General features: G+C 38.2%; 1 protein-coding gene across 1 annotated transcript in view; it reads left to right on the top strand.

Moving 5' to 3' along the window:
• grik3 (glutamate ionotropic receptor kainate type subunit 3) overlaps nucleotides 1-16,899 on the top strand; it is a 109,664-nt gene that overhangs the window by 46,986 nt on the left and 45,779 nt on the right. Inside the window, exons 2-4 of the mRNA XM_078252430.1 lie at nucleotides 14,658-14,831; nucleotides 15,060-15,317; nucleotides 15,487-15,668. Coding sequence (XP_078108556.1) covers nucleotides 14,658-14,831; nucleotides 15,060-15,317; nucleotides 15,487-15,668 — 614 coding nt within the window. The remainder of the gene's footprint in view (nucleotides 1-14,657; nucleotides 14,832-15,059; nucleotides 15,318-15,486; nucleotides 15,669-16,899) is intronic.

The raw sequence follows: 16,899 nt of genomic DNA, 5'->3' as shown, positions 1-16,899 counted from the left end.
CGGTTGCTAGGTGATAGCAACAAATACAGCATGGTCGGACCCCGCACGTAGCTGCCCGTTCTATTTGCCTCTGAAAAATAAACTGGACAAAGTTACATTCGGCGCTACTATTTGGGGCTGACGCCCCGGCAAAATCGGCTCACGCCGCTCGTGGTGTAACCCGGGACATTTTAGCGTCGGGACTTGGGACTGTCCCGGTCAAACCGGGACGTCTGGCCACTGCAGTTTAGAAGTGACATGTAGCATTTAGCCCTATGCTATTATTCATTTTAAAAATCATCAAAGTGAGAATCCCAAATAACTATAGCTCAAAGTTGCAGTGGGTAGAATGTAAATAAACGGCAGGATTTGAAGTAAAGTGAGACCTCTTCCTGTAGCTCTCCCTCTCCCCTCTCTGTTGCATGGACAATGTGACCTGTGAGTGGCCAGAGTCTCCCGTTGTGGCTAGAATATCTACAAGCCTGAAAACAGAGTCAAGAAGAGGAGATGTAGAAGTCTGGTTTTCTCTCAGACCACTTGAAAACAATATGCTGAAAGATTATTATGGAATACTTGTCCAATAATGCCAACAATGAAGTACTTTTGTCGTTTTTGATACTCACATTTTCTAAAATGCTTGTCATGCAATTTACAATACAGGGTAGGCCTGACATTGATACGCTACGCTTCTGATACGTTACATATCTCTTATAATTTAGCAGCTCATCACCATCCAGGTGAATAGCCAGCTAGCTTATTTGCTAACCTGTCATGTTTTGTACTCCTTGGAGAAGTCTTGGTGTCTGTCACTGAGGTGCTTGGCTAGGTTTGACGTGTTTCCTCCATTGCACGACACTGTTTTATAGCACCTTTTGAAAACAGGCTTTGTTATGTCCGTGGGTTCGCCATCAGCATCAGCTCTGTTGGTAAAGTAGTCCCACAGTAGACTTTGGCAGCCCATTTTGTTAACCAATGCAGAGTGTATTATTTCTGAAGATTACACACTATCGTTGTCATTAGTAGACATGTTGAGGCAGAGGCATTGCTTCTCTCTCTAAATTGAAGCTGAGGCTCACGCTGCATTAATGGGGATTAATGCACAGGTGCATGTGCCCTGACATAACTTGGCTACCTTGCTAGTAATGCCACCTATTGGAGAGTCAGACAAATTATACATATATATTTCATCCTTTCTATCACTTACACCGGAGACACATTTGACCCAATCTCGGAACCCATTGGCCATCAGTCTTCAACAATTTAACCTCTGGCAGCAACTGCTAATATTTCTGGGTTTCCGGTGTAGCCAGTGGCTATCCAGTAGGGATGGTACGGTTCACAAAACCCACGGTTCGGTTCATATCACGGTTTTAGGGTCACGGTTTTCGGTTCTGTACGGTTCTTGTTATTTTTTCTTTTAATCTTTAACACTCCAGAAATATACTTCAGCATATGATATATAGCTTAATTATCCACAATGTAGGATACAGTATTAAATAATTATATAGTTATATCATGTAATCATGCACAAACTGAATTTGACTTGACTTTCAGCACATTATTGGGACCATCTCTGAGGAAACTAGGTGAGATTTTGATACAGCAAGAGGGAAGACATTGATGATTTCAACATGCTTTTCATTTATTTGGAAAAAAAAAGGAGAATGTGTATTGCCATCTACAGGAACTTATGTGCCTTTTTAGTACATGAAAATTGAAATATTACAGAATATCTATTGAAATAACTTGCATTTATCAAACTGCCAACTTCAGTGTAGCTCTTACAAAAATGTATCCTTTAAAAGAAAAAGAGAGGAACTCTTAAAGCTCCGTCTTTTGAATAAGTCAGAATATGTTAAACATAAAAACAGTTTACATTGTTAGTTAATTTCCTATCCGGGCCTGGGCTGGGACACACAATCATACGGTTTGATAAAGTACTTATTGGACTTATCATTGCACTTACAATAACGAGCGTAGCTGTCAGGTCCTCCTGTATACATCTCATCTCCGTTTTTTCCACTGAGCAGGAAACACACTGTCTGAGGTCACATACGAGCTCCTGACGGGCACGAGGCTACATTGCGCATGCATCAAACTGTGCGGCACACACACGCTCCGAACCGAGACAAGCGGACCAAGCGGTTCGGATGTTTTTTCATGAACTGTACCACCCCTAGTATCCAGGTAACATATCGGCACCAAGACTTGCTCTTCCACGCACCGGTCATTGGTTACAGCCCTAATCGATAATTGTTGAAGGTCCAGACGCCATTTTGGCTAATCTCTATAATTAGACTGCATGAATGCAGAGAAACTTAAAAAAAAAAAAAAAAAAATCTAATAATAAGCTAAATCGTCGTCACTCAATAATAATAATTATTATTATTTCAGCTGATGCGTTCCGCCTCTTTTGCTCTCCACACAGATTATTCACCTGCATGCAACCAAAGCCCGCTCAAATGTGATTTGTCAATACTACTACTGTAAGCATGTTTTTCTTTTTATCTTGCCAAAGCCCTCTGTGGTGGCACACCTGCTGTGTCTCATTGAAATGAAGAATGCATTATTTTTTTTTCCATACCGTGCTGTTGTCTGTATGAACACAGCCTTCATTCCACTGAAGTAGCAGCTGAGATGCTCAGACAAAATCACTGTGTTTTGCTTGCCAGGCAGATAGAGCCCACTTGGGGTCCGACTGGGAAAAGGAACATAACCATGTGTTTATGGGTGACATCTTATATTTTAAAACCAATCGTACAAACAATACTTAGCTGTCAAAGACTATAGTTTGTTGAGGTTCTACTTAATGGTTGTTACTTTGTTGTTTGAGTGTATGGGTTAAAAATGTTAACCCATACATCATGTTATATTGTTTTCTTATTGTAGTTGTACAAATTAAGGTATGTCATGCATAAATGGTTTATTTGACTGACATTTTTTTTTCATAGATGATGAAAAACACTAATGTGACACCACTTCCATTGTGACCACAAGTGCAGAGTGCTTGAAAGTTTCAGCAAATACAGTAAAAACCAGCAGGTTTCTGCACTACATGCTTTAGTGTTGAATTATAATTTAAAAGTAAACTATTACAAGGTCAATTCCATTTTTTTCTTACAGGAATGAGGATCTCTGCAATTTTCACACATGGATGAATGCTGCTGACAGTATAATGGCATGCTGAGATAGCGAGAGAGGGTATACATGGCCAACGGCAGAATAAGTGGGATGCTTCACAGCGAGGATGCGTGAAGGAGTATCTTCTAGACATAATAATATTGCAGTGAGGTTAACATTATTTTAATTAGCCAGACAAGACTTGTAATTATATTATATATCCAAGTTGGGAATGGGTTAATAAACTTAAATAAAGTTAATAAATATATCACAAAACAAAATGTACATTTAGTTTTGTTTTCTATAGGTTTAGAGGCATTTTTACACAGCAGAGTACAGTATACATAATGTATTTTTAAACCACAGAAAGAGGAGGAAGCCAAAGCATAGCTGGTGAGTAAGCTTGTTTGGGGTCATGATCAAATTGCTTATTGACAAATGTTCCCAAGGATACAATATTTAACTGGACCTTGTATTTATCTTTATGTATGTCCACTTCCTAAACAAACACACACATATTTGAAGGTGCACCTTCCAAAGCTCTTGTTCATGCACAGTGTGGAGCTTTTTTTCCTGCTGTTGGCCACCTTTGTGTCCCACTATGACAAAACGCCAAGGCTGCAGGTCTGCACATTTTCTCCCACCATATGTGGACAAAGAAAGGTGGCAGCGAGTGAGAAGATAGATGGGGTGGGGATGGTGATGGACACAGGTAGCTTGGCACAGCTCAGAGCCCCCATCCACCTGGCATTAGTTACCATTGTCTTGCTCCCCGTTTTCCTGGCAGAGCCTTTGATTTAACTGGCGGTGAGGTGAGGATTTGGCATAGGGAGGGTTTTACCTCTGTGATAACAATAGGCTACAGACAGGGGAGGTGGCTGTTTTTGTATCGTGCAATGTGGAACGGGATTGTCTAATGGAGGTTCACTGTGCATTGTGCAGTGTTTCTGGAAAGGGATTTGTGGTTTGTAAAAGGGCACCCGATTCCCGCTGCTCGGTTTTGCTAATCAATTCTCTGTCCTCACTGGGGTGTCCCACAATTGTCCTCATACAGTTTGAGGCAGTTACTCTTTACTCAAGGATCTAATTGACTCAGCCAATTCTTTATAGCATGCAGGAAAAAAGACATACCCATTACATCTAGTTTGGTTTAAAGAAAGAAAAAAAAAAGGATTTTCATTGCAAGCACGCCCAACACCCCTAATCATGACCAGGGTGCCCTGTACGGTGCAGAGCACAGGCTCCCGCCCTGACAGATTATCCGGTGTGAATGTTTGGGAATGATAATGAGATCAAAACACCTCACTAAGCTGGGGAGAGAGGGTGGAGACTGGAGAGGGAGAAAGGAGTAAAGGAAAGCGAGCAAGAGTGAAAAGGAGAGAGGGTGAGCGATAGCTGCGATAAATTGCAGAAGCAGAACCACTTGAGCATAAAATTAGATTTTACAAATGTGTTGTTACCTGACAGTCCTCTGACAGAGGAGATATCACAACATTATAGGGCTGCATGAGTACTACTAATCATATCAAATAAATAAGAATGCCTCTCAGCTGTGATGGAGCAGGATGGAGATTGAATGTGGACAGTGAAATAACATAATTAAAACAGCCTTTCTCGTTATGGACAAAAACAGAAGCCCAAATTCAATTTATATGATAATATATTATGATCCGGTAAAGCTGTAGCCTACACACGACACATTTGTCTAAATGCTGTGACACTTAAAACATTGTCATTGACTTGATTTCACATTTTGAAGAAAAGATTTGGGGAATTAAGAATAAGAAGAGTTTTCTAATCATATTTCTTTCTTTGATGTGCAGTTCTGTCATTATCATATAATAGTTTTAATATGGTGAAGATTTAGAGTAATCTGCGGGGCTCAAGGACACTTTTGTCTGACAAACACTTGACATTAAAGGGGCTTGAACCTGCATCATCTATCCCTTATACACTAGACGTTCCTGCTGCTACCAACTACCGATATGAGATTGTTTGACAATAAGAACTCTTTGCTTTGGATTCTGTAATACACTAGTATTACAGAATGTATTAGAGTATTAGAGTGTTCACTAATGCCTTTAGTGGTTAGAAGAAATAAGTTAAAGACATATAACAAAACACACATTAACTACTGCATATGCACAGCCTGTCAACATAGGAAATATAAAAACTCATTATACATAATGGATTGGTATGAGACAGAGTATTTGAGCAAACAATTATTTGCCATGTTATTGGTAGTCTGCTAAATACATCATTAAGCACAACAATGAAGTCTGCATGGATCAGTCTGAATGACAAATGGAAGCTCTAATTCAAGTCGGCTTTGCAGAGAGACAGTGTGTGTGTGAGACAAGTCACTGAGGCAAGCTTTATCTACAGTATGCTTCAAGAAGAAATAGTGTGTGTGTGTGTGTGTGTGTGTGTGTGTGTGTGTGTGTGTGTGTAAGAACCTGCTGCAAATGCGTTGCACTATGAATAAATATATAAAGGGCTTTATTCTCCAAGGTGATACATCTACGGACATATTTTACCTCATGTTTATTGCTCGAGATTTCAAATAGATAACGATGGTTATATCTGTTGTAGTGCAATGGTCTTTACACTAATAACGTCAATAATAATCTGTTGTAAGACACTTTTATGTCTGCAGTTTTGTAAAAGTTGGTGTTGAAAATCACAACAGGAAGTATGTTTATCACATAGAGCACAATCCTTCATGTGCCACTCTATAAAAAATTAAATAAAGACAACAGTTTAATGTGTTTATACTAAAATGTCTACAAACTTAGTCAAATACTGTTAGTATAGGTGAAGTAAGAATGTTAACTTCTCATCATTTAAATTTCTTCCTGAAGAGCTGTAAAAGAAACTCCTCAACCTCTTTTGATGACGTTGCTATATACAGTTAAACTGCATTTTTTTGTGTGCCAGAACTCTGGTGCAGAATACCCCGGTGATGCATTCAATGTCAATGTTACGAATAAGGAAAGTAACCCTAACCCAACTCCTTACTGACTGCATGGTTAAAGTTGCTAATATAGAGGGTCATTTGTCAGGGCTTATTTGATATTCCTGTTCTTGTTTGATTAGACTATTAGCCATATCAAATATGATCTTATATAAATTAAATGAGACTGGTATCACTTGAAATAACCAGTCACTATATCATATTAACTGTATCTGCCAGATATCAGTAAATGGTTACACTTTCATTAAATCCAAAAACACTTAACTGATATTAGTTAACAAGTTAATGAAAATGAAACTGATGGAAACTGATTATCACCATTTAGAAATTATGAAAGACAATTAATATACTGTACATGATTAGAAAAGACTATCAAGTATACATGTGCTATTAATATTTAATGTTGTAAACAACATCTAGCAGTATTTTTACAGTATTTTCCCTCTGCTCAGAGATATTTGAATATGTCACTATTAAAGCAAAATTACTATGCTCGAGAACACAAATTCCTATGCAAGCGCAGGTCTTACTATATGTTTAGAGATTGATATAATTGTTTTTAAAGGGATTAAACATGCATTAATAAGAGTTTAGTATAATGTTGTTGTTAGCTAGAATTGTTATGGCTAGAATGATGTTGCCATTAAACTTAAATGCAGACTTTATTTTTCTATGCATGTTCATTCTCATGCATTATCAGTGAACACAAACATTTAACAGCAGTTGCCAACCTTTACATGAGCCCTGTAGTCGTTTAAGCTTTAACACTCCTTAGCTTACATATGTAACATAATCATGCACATAAGAAGAATGTTTAACCAAACAGCTCTTCAGAAAAAAAACCATTAATTTACAACAAGAATATTCTCCTTTTGGTTTTAACATCTTTTGATCTTGTGTCTATACACATAGTACTGGTAAGACTAAGGCTAAAAACATATCAAAGTGATAGCTTTTAGATATTTTAAATTTTAAACAAAACTTATATTTGTAAATGTTGCTGTTGGCTTAAACTAAATAGCCCAGCACACATGCACACGCACACGCACACAAATGACACTTACAACACGGTAATTAAAATTCATTCATCAGACTTTACACTTGTAATTGTTGCACATACCCTTCAGTCACTATCGCACTTTTAGTTTCAACAATATCAACAGTAGAGACCTTGATGATCAAACAGTTAACACTTTGATTAAGCCAATAAATACAACTTGCTTGATGGAAGATGTAGCCAATAGCATTAGCGTAGCACAGGACCACTTTATGTTCTGGTTGTCTGTCACTATTCTATACCACATCAACATACACGTACAGTACATATATTTTCCCATTGACAATGTTACGTGGCTGTGCTGCTACCGCTCTGATTCGCACCTCTGACAGGCTATGGAGGCCGAGGCTCTATACTTTGAGCCGTCCAACATGCCAAAATGAGGGACAAAACATGATTTTTCAAAAACAAAGTTGGAATAATTAAAACTGCTTACATTATCCAGGAGAGTAACGTGTTTCTATGTTGAGTAATACTGAAAATATTCCTTTTTAAATAGGAATACAGAATATGAAAAATCAGTGAAACCTCCCAATTTGCAACTCTATAAAGGTGTTAGATTTCCAAATAAACTAATGAATTATTTATAGATCATATAGCAGGCTATTAACTCAAGCAATTATCCATTTATGCCTCCTTATTCTCAATAAGGGTTACAGGGTGACCCTGAACAGGTCACTGATTCGCTGCAGGGCTAACACACTGACAAACACATTCCCTCGAAACACCTACAGGCAATTGTAGAGTCTTAGATTCACCTGACCTGCATGTGTTGGAACTGCGGGGGGAAAGCAGAGCAGTGGGGGGAAACGCAAGTGAACAAGAACCACAGCTAAGATCAAACCCAGAACCCTTTTGCTGTGAGGTTACTTTGCTAACTAATGAGCCAACATGCTGCCAGACACCATTAATTAACCAGCACCTTTAATTTCTTTTGATGATACTTATCATTGAGTAAATGCAACAGATTCCTGGCCTGCTTTTCTTTCTTTGTGTGGTACAAAATGTAGTATTGGCTAACTCAACCGCTGGTCTCAGTATTGTATAACAGTTAGTCCCAAGTGTTGTGTTGTTATCCATAATTATGAGGAAACATATTCTTCCCGAAATTGGCCGCATTTCCAAACGTTCATGGTGGTTTGTGTGTGTGCTTTGTGTTGGTCATTGTTAGCTGCCATCATTGTGTAACTGAGTGCTGTTGCACATCCAGGGAGACAGGATGCTATTCACAGGGAGATTGGGAATCCCACCAGTGAAAAGAAAGTACAAAAGAGCAACACTGCAAAGATGCAGTGGGCGAGCACATATGTATCCAAGAGCATAATGAGCTAGTTTCATTGTTTGGGCATTGGTTTGTCTGGTAGCAAGGAGTTTGTTTAAACAAGCATAATGTATCATGCAATGGAGGGCAATACAAATAAAATATGTATATGTACTCCATACTTCCTATCTACCTATATCTTTAGTATATGCCCATCTATTATGAGCTATGTCCAGAGGTTATGGATTTATATTGTTTTATATACAGTAGAAATACTTATCTATTTATTAATTTTGATTTGCTTGGTTCATACATGTATTTTGGGTTTCTACTAGAACATCTTTAGATGCTTAAATAATACTGTCTCTCCGAATAAACCTGTATTCAGCCTCCATATAAAACACTAGATTTTAGCGCTTGTCTCTTTAAGCCCCCCACCTGAAAAGCCCAGTCAGCTCTGATTGGTCAGCTTTTCCAAGTCTTTCACATCTGCGCTCTAGGCATCTCTGCACCTTCATTTCAGCCGTTGAATGACTAACCGCATTGTAGCGGCACAGTTTCTGAACATGGGCTCTGTGCATTTCTCTGTGGATTCAGTGTGTTGATACTTTGACAGTATTTATATAACAACTACCTGCTTTATAATAAAAAAAGACATGGAAATCTCAATTTTTACAATATGGGACCTTTAATGTAATATATGTTATTTGGTGTTGAGTTCAACAAAAAAATAAAATCATATGCAATGTTTTTGTGAAGCTGGTTGTAACTGCAAGTAAGGTCAGGTTGTTGCTTGGCAGAAAATAACAGAAAGGCCATTGATCTTGCCTCTCCTCTGCACAGATTTCATGTTGAACAAGGGCAATAGTATCACAGTTTTTAACTCAGTAGTGGAAAGCGCAGATACCAAAAATGACCTTGACTTGGTATTACATCGTGGGTACTGTATTTATAACACACATCTTGGAAAAGACAAAAATAACTTGCTAGCTGAAAATCGAAATTCCCTGTTTCCTTGAGACAATGGATGTAAATCTGACAATCTTTGGGTTGTGTTGTGTGATTGTTTTAAGGACAGGGACAAACATATTCTCATAAGCACCAATGTTTACATTACATTGCAAAAAAATATGACTTCTCTGATCTTGGATGTAAGCCCAAACAATTGAATGAATGAATAATTATAGTTGGGAAAACAACATACCAGACTCCATTTTATCACAAAGCAGCGTTGAGATCAGGTTAAATTAGACACTGTCAGTGTACTTCAGCCAGCAAAAATAAGAAATTTTGTAAAAAAGCAACCATGGATTTAAGCCAATACAATTAAAAAACCCGAAACCCATCTCTTTTCTAGGTAGACAAATTTCATCAGAAATTAGTACTATCAGTAAGTGTAATATAGCAGAAACATGTTGAATGTATTCATATAATGTTACCTCTCAACTGTATTGATTCAACTCATTATTTTATAAAAGACAAATCCCCCCTTCTAAAAAAAAAAAACAACCCGACATCATTCTATTTTAATGTTGCTTTGTTTTGGCAGACTGTGCTCTGATCACTCTCTTTAAAGTCTCAAGTCAGTAAATGCAGTGGGTGTTAAAAATAAGTATTTTCTGTGGTAGCCAGATGATTCCAACCTAAGCTGGCTTGCAGGCAGTCTGCCACTACAACAGCAGAGGGTGGGTTTATGCTTGTGCACTTGCCCACGTTGTTTGCTGAAACATAACATGTGGGGCTTTCATGCTACAACATGGATTTTTACAAGGGCATGTACAGCTGAATGTGAAACCTATGATTTTGACTCGACACAGCCTGTCTCTGTCAGTTCCTTAAGGCTTTGCAGACCCCTCTGCACTCACAGCTTCTGTTTAAGAATAAAATTCATCCTCATTTTCATGCACACCACAGATTACCAAAGGCTTTCATTTAGCCTACATCAAGGCCAAATGTTTTATTAATGTATAATTTATTAGCCTAAATAATAACACTTTATGCACTTGTAATCTGCATTTTGAAGTTTTGCTATTTTTTTTTTTATTTTTGTTTATCTTTCTGAATATGCAGCCCAGCCCAGCGAATATGTGTGATGAAAATATTGTGTTCCAATATCAATATTTAACACTTTAATACATACAGTAAGCTGTTAGCATGTAGTTGCCAAATTAACTGACCTTACTGTGTATATGCTGGCTATGTACTTTCTTGATGCCTTCACTTTATGTGAATAAATCTGCAAATCTGAAGCTCAACATCTGGTACAATACTTTATAATGCAAATGTTGCTGCCATGATAATGCCACTCGGATGAGGTTTATCAGCTACAGAAGTCTGTCTCTTGTTATTTTAGGCTTGGTTTCTTGTTACAGAAGCATTGCGGCCATGCGGTAAAAAACAGCAGTACAGATTAAGTGAGAAAACGGGAAATTACTTGATATAGTAACTCTGATTAATAACTGGAGTAATCAAGGGTAGTCTGGCCAGTATTATTTGCTTTATGTTGCATAATTTTACACAATATTGTAGCATAACACTTTCATGTGTCACACTACCACTACTAGTTGCCCTTATGTCTGTTAATATTTCTGTTAAGTTTGAATGGTCTGGTTTCCCTTTCTGCAGTTTAAAAGTTGAATTTAGATCCTCCTCTCTTCACATACATCAGTCTGTGGCGTTTGAATGCAGCTGATCCACAAAGTCCTCAAAGGACAAATTAAGGAAACAGCTGCAATTAGTGGCTGATTTATATATTGTGGTAGGACCTTAGAGGCCAATTAAAGGCCTTTGTGTCCTTGTCTATTGGAGACATGCTAATTTGAAGCCTTTTGACTGAGATTCACAAGAACAAATGAAATGAAATGAAATGCATGCATCTCATTTGCACACGCCCACTGCAATAACGAACATTCAGTGTAGTTGTTTAAATGGGAACTTGTAAACATGTTCCATAATATTCCCATCTCTACATCATTAGAGTACATTTTGTGCGATGCTAAAAAGAACTGCTTATCCCTTATTGGATGGAGTTGCGGGAGCTCTTGTACATTAAGGCCTTAAGGCTATTGTGCTTATGGTAGTATTCTGAAAAGGGCAAAGCAAATTATCTGCAGGATTTTCCTCCCAAGGAGCAGGTTTCTCCCTGTTTATTAAATTTGTTAAAGTGCTTCTGAGCAATGCACATTTTATCCTCTTAACAGTCAAATTACTATATACTCCAGCAATTACTTAATGTACTCTAATGAGATTTCCCCATGAAATGGAAAGATTCATTTATTTTAATGTGACGGATTCCACTGGGCGGTTTATGCATCACGTCCCCTCGCAATCCAGGGAGGCTTTGAGTCATAAATAGCAAGATGAGCCTGGCTTCCAGAATTACCACTCTGCCTAAAGCAGCAGAGATATGTGAGGCAGTGATTCAGGCACTGGGGGTCTGTTCAGGGGCATCAGCAGGTCACAGGTGCTATTTCCAAGCTCAGCTCTCTGCAACCTGGTATTCTCTAGGATTAGTGAAATAATACCGGGTTGACGGGCCAAAGGGGTGCAAAATCCTAAACACAAATAACACTAAAATAAATCACTTTGTGGTCTTTAAATCCCATTAGGCCTAATTAAATTCTGTGCCTTGTATTATATTTGAATGCATATGAATCTGGTAAACGTTTGGAAAAGTGTACCTAATTTAAAAAAAGATTAAAGATTATTTTAAGAACTATTTCATCAGTTCATCAAACTTATGGCAAGAACATCAATATTATTAATTCAGTGAAATGTACTAAAAGCTCATATCTTCCAACAAAATAAAGCAATTGCTGAAATCATTAGTAGATTAATTGATTAGTCGATGGTCTGAAAACTAATGATTATTGGTAAATTTGTGTCAAATATCAAACAAAAAATGTCAAACATTGCCATGGGTCCAGTGTCTTAAAGAGCCCCTATTATGCTCCTTTTCAGCGTCATATTTGTACTCTTGGGGTCTACTAGAATAGGTTTACATGTTTGATGTTTAAAAAACGTATCATGTTTCTCATACTGCCCATTGCTGCAGTGCCTCCACCTGAAACACACTGTCTAAGCTCTTGGCCCGCCTTCCTGAAAAGCCCAGTCTGCTCTGATTGGTCAGTTGGCCCACTCTGTTGTGATTGGTCAACCAAATTCAAACAAGCCACTGGGCAGGCTGTGCTTGCTCAGGTAGCACCTATGGGCAGCAAATATGAAAACCTAGGCTGGCTTTCTCAATCAATTACATCATTATTTGAGGAATTTCAAACAGGAATGTGGACAAGCCGTTTTCAGGCAGTTGAGAAAAAGTGCTGTCTGTGGAAGAGAAAGCTCCATTTGGAGTGAAATGTGTTTTTTTGTTCTTTATACATCTATTACATACACTAAAAACTATATAACACACAAAAACATTGGAAAAATCGGAAAAAATGCATAATATGGGCAATTTAAATGTGAGGATGAGCTGCTTTTCTCCTTTTTTATGTCATTGTAATTTGGATATCTAAAGGCTAGAGAGATTTGACCCAAAGTCATTATAAACAGGCAGCAGAAAGAACTTTAAAGATATCTACTACTGTGATTCGGTGTTTAGAAATGTGATCTAAATGCGGAGAAAACAGGTTTCAAAAGGTTGTCTCTAAAACTCAAATGATGGCCATACAAGTTCAACTTAAGTACAGACATTTGTAACTTTTAATGTCAGTGAACTTATTTTCAGAATTGATGGAAGATGGCAGAGACATTTTGCTTTGTTATTGAAATGGATAATATGATGAGAGTGTAGGTGGAGAAGTCTCTCCATAAGCTGATGGTCCTACAGGCATCTTTTAAGAAGCTGTCAAAACTGTCTTCTTAAAGGCGGCAGCTCAGCCACAGAGGGACTTTGTTGTCTTACATTTGAAAGTAAATGTAATGTTGGACATGACAGTGGAATACTGCCAAAGAAAATACTCTGACTTTTGAATACTCTGTCTGAAAAATAAAACAAAAATAACTGGATGTGTTAGATTGTTTGAGCAACACACTACGTTGCAATGTAACATAATCAAGGGAGATTACATGTTGAATAAAGTTTATGAAGATATGGATGGACATGCACACTTATGCAGGGATATGCACTGGCTTGGTAGGGTGTCGAACTAGATTTCATATAAAACCTGCATACATGGGTTAGTGTAAATGGATTAGTGTTCATCACACGCCTATTCAGACCATGCAACTTTTTTGGCTGGGTTTCCTCCATAAAGACAATTCAGTAAGCATTGCACTTCCATCTCATGACGAGACTGCATAACAGATCAAAATAGACAAAACGGAAGCAACAGAGGCCACGATGTGACATCATCATTTCGAAAGCTCCTTTTGGAGCTACAGAAGACATTATACTGTTGTCACACGTTGAGTAGTACTCTCTATAACAAATAAACTAGTGTATATTATATCTGTGGTGTTACCCTTTAAGTGAACTAAATTGAATTTAAAATACTTTATTTTGGTTGTTTAAGCTTTGTCTGGCCTGTAGACCTAATATGTCATAAAAAAACAAGTAATCTGGCAAACTATTAAAACAAAGTTTTTCTCCTCTGCACTGCAGAAAGTAGTGCGGCACAGATGGTCTAATACACACTACCATCCTAAGTGATACATACTTTGATGTGCACATAGACATGTTTTGTAAGTTTTGAGAAGTGGTCAACCCCATCTAAAAAATGGAAAAATACTTTCGTTTGAATTTTATGTAAAAGAAGAGTGCCCAAGTATAGTTATCTGCTCCACCAATGTGGTATTCTGGTGAAATAAAAGGACATCTTAATGGAGAGACAAGAACCTGAGATATCCTGCTGCCCTGATGGAACAAAAACACACACACACACACACACACACACACACTCACACACACACACACACACACACACACACACACACACACACACACACACACACACACACACACACACACACACACACACACACACACACACACACACACCCCTTAAAATTATGGCTTTAGACTTCAAAGCTGATATTGGTTTTTCAGCTGAAAATGGAGAGGGTTGCTCCACGTTTGCTGAGCAAATTTAATACCTTGTGTTATGTGTGCTGCTCCCCTTGCTGCTAGTCCTAAGTGCAAATGCCTCTGAATATTTTTCTCCATTTAGCCCTACCAAGAATTGTGTCTTTGATTCTCATTTTTGCTGCTGATTATGTTTGAGACTAATTGTCATGGGCCTTACATTTCTTTCTCTTTTGTTTTTCAGGTGGGATTTTCGAACAAACAGATGGACCTGTTTCACTTGTTAGTGCTGAGGAGCTTGCCTTTAAATTTGCTGTCAATAACATTAACAGAAACAGGACTTTGTTGCCAAACACAACATTAACATATGACATACAGAGGATTAATATCTACGACAGTTTTGAGGCGTCAAGAAAAGGTGAGTGGCTTGTTCTGTGTTTATTCAAGGATTGTGATTACAGTGTTGAGAAGCATCTGGTCAGTCAACAAAATATATCTGTATTTCTTAAATAATCATGACTGTTTTTTGCTCACATTTCAAATCATTTCGTATTTACGGGAAAAAACGTATTTGGGAATCCTCACTAAACTGATGGTGCCTGAAGAGGTTACGCACTTTACACTCTCTTCTCTTGCCCTTCTCTAGCTTGTGACCAGCTATCTTTAGGTGTGGTTGCAATATTTGGGCCGTCACATAGTTCATCTTCAAATGCTGTGCAGTCCATCTGCAATGCGTTGGAAGTGCCACACATCCAGGTGCGGTGGAAACATCATCCCATGGACAACAGGGACAGCTTTTATGCCAATTTATACCCAGATTATTCTTCACTAAGCTATGCTATCCTGGACCTGGTGCAGTTTCTCAAATGGAAAACAGCCACTGTCGTCTACGATGACAGCACAGGTGAAAAGACTATTGTACTATTATATAATGTTACTGTATTCTCACAAACAGTGCACATTTGCAAAGCACAGCGCTAAAAACAATGAACTTAGGAAAGGAAAAAGGGGACTGCATTTTCTGTGTGACACTGTTGGCCATGTCTTCTATTTGTGCCGTTTCTCTTCTTCAGGTCTTATAAGACTACAGGAGCTGATAATGGCCCCATCCAGGTACAACATTAGGCTAAAGATCCGTCAGCTTCCTCTTGACACACAGGATACGAGACCACTTCTCAAAGAAATGAAGAGAAGCCGGGAGTTTCGGATAATCTTTGACTGCAGTCACCACATGGCCGCACAGATTCTAAAACAGGTTAGTGAGAGAGTGTGTCACAGACCCTCCTGATGTCAAGGATGTGGTCCTTTTCCACACAACTGTCACTTGCACCAGTTGATTCTTTAGCCTTAAGTTTATCAGCTGTGTTGTCAATGAAAATATGGAGGCTTTGAATTGCCCAGAACTTGGGAGGAGAGTAGGAGCAGAAGGTGTGTCGGTAATAATTAAGCAGCAGTGAGTTTCTGCTGTCAGAGAGTATGGGATTTCAACTTGTGCCACCTGCTTGCTCAGAACACCTTAAAAGTGTGACAACTACAGCAGATATCGCATCTAAAACTAACCAATTGATATTTGTGTACTTGTGTAGGATATACTTCCTGGTGAACAATCTTCTTATGATGCAGAGTGTCATAGTTTGATGTTGAGCTATAATGCACAGCTGTTCATTTTTGTATCTGCAGCAGCTGGCTTTGTATTGCAGACTGTAAAACTGTAATCTATGTAAAGCATAGTTCTTACAATGGATCTTGGGCCGTTACCATTTGGAGTTTTAAATTGAAATATTTGGAAATAGTATAGAGCATTAAAAACAATGCTAAAAAAATTAAGCTTATTCTTCTGTTTTTAGTGTATATGTGTTGTTATTCTATATGTTACAGAATATACACATTTGGATCTTGTTCAAATGATTAGCAACACTTTTCATGGATGAACTGTTGGCCAGACTTTAATATACATCCTGCACAAGATCCAAAATGCTTCATAATCAAAACATGTTTTTAATATAAATGAGTGTCAGTCAACAAAGAACTGTCAGTATGATGCACAGAGTAGAGATTGTGTAGGTGTCCTAATGCTCTAAAGATGACAGTAACAGGCTGGTGGATCATTCCCCCCCCCCCCATTCAGGGTGCTGTCAGCTTCTGTTAACATGTTTACCGAATGCATAATCTCCTCCAAAGTTTTTTAAATAACTCAGTCCTCCTCTCAAGTTATTAAGATCTAAGTTGACACATATTTGCTCATGGCCAGTCTGCACATCTCACACCAAGGAATCAAGGTGTCCTCTTGAGAGAAGAAGTGAGAGAAGGTTTTGAGGCAAAAATGCTCCAGACAGTTCCCGTTCATGATCAAATTGTCAGGGCACTACAGCAGAGAATACAGCTTTTAAAATAAGGGAAAAGTTATGAGTAATGCCAAAAATACCACACCCACGGTGTTTGGTTATAAAACAACTAAAACTCTTGCGCACCAGCAATGTGCATCT

The sequence above is a fragment of the Sander vitreus genome, chromosome 6 (assembly GCF_031162955.1).
Source record: "Sander vitreus isolate 19-12246 chromosome 6, sanVit1, whole genome shotgun sequence".
Lineage (NCBI taxonomy): Eukaryota > Metazoa > Chordata > Actinopteri > Perciformes > Percidae > Sander > Sander vitreus.
The sequence above is the reverse complement of the archived record's forward strand: the minus strand, read 5'-3'. Positions and strand labels throughout refer to the sequence as shown.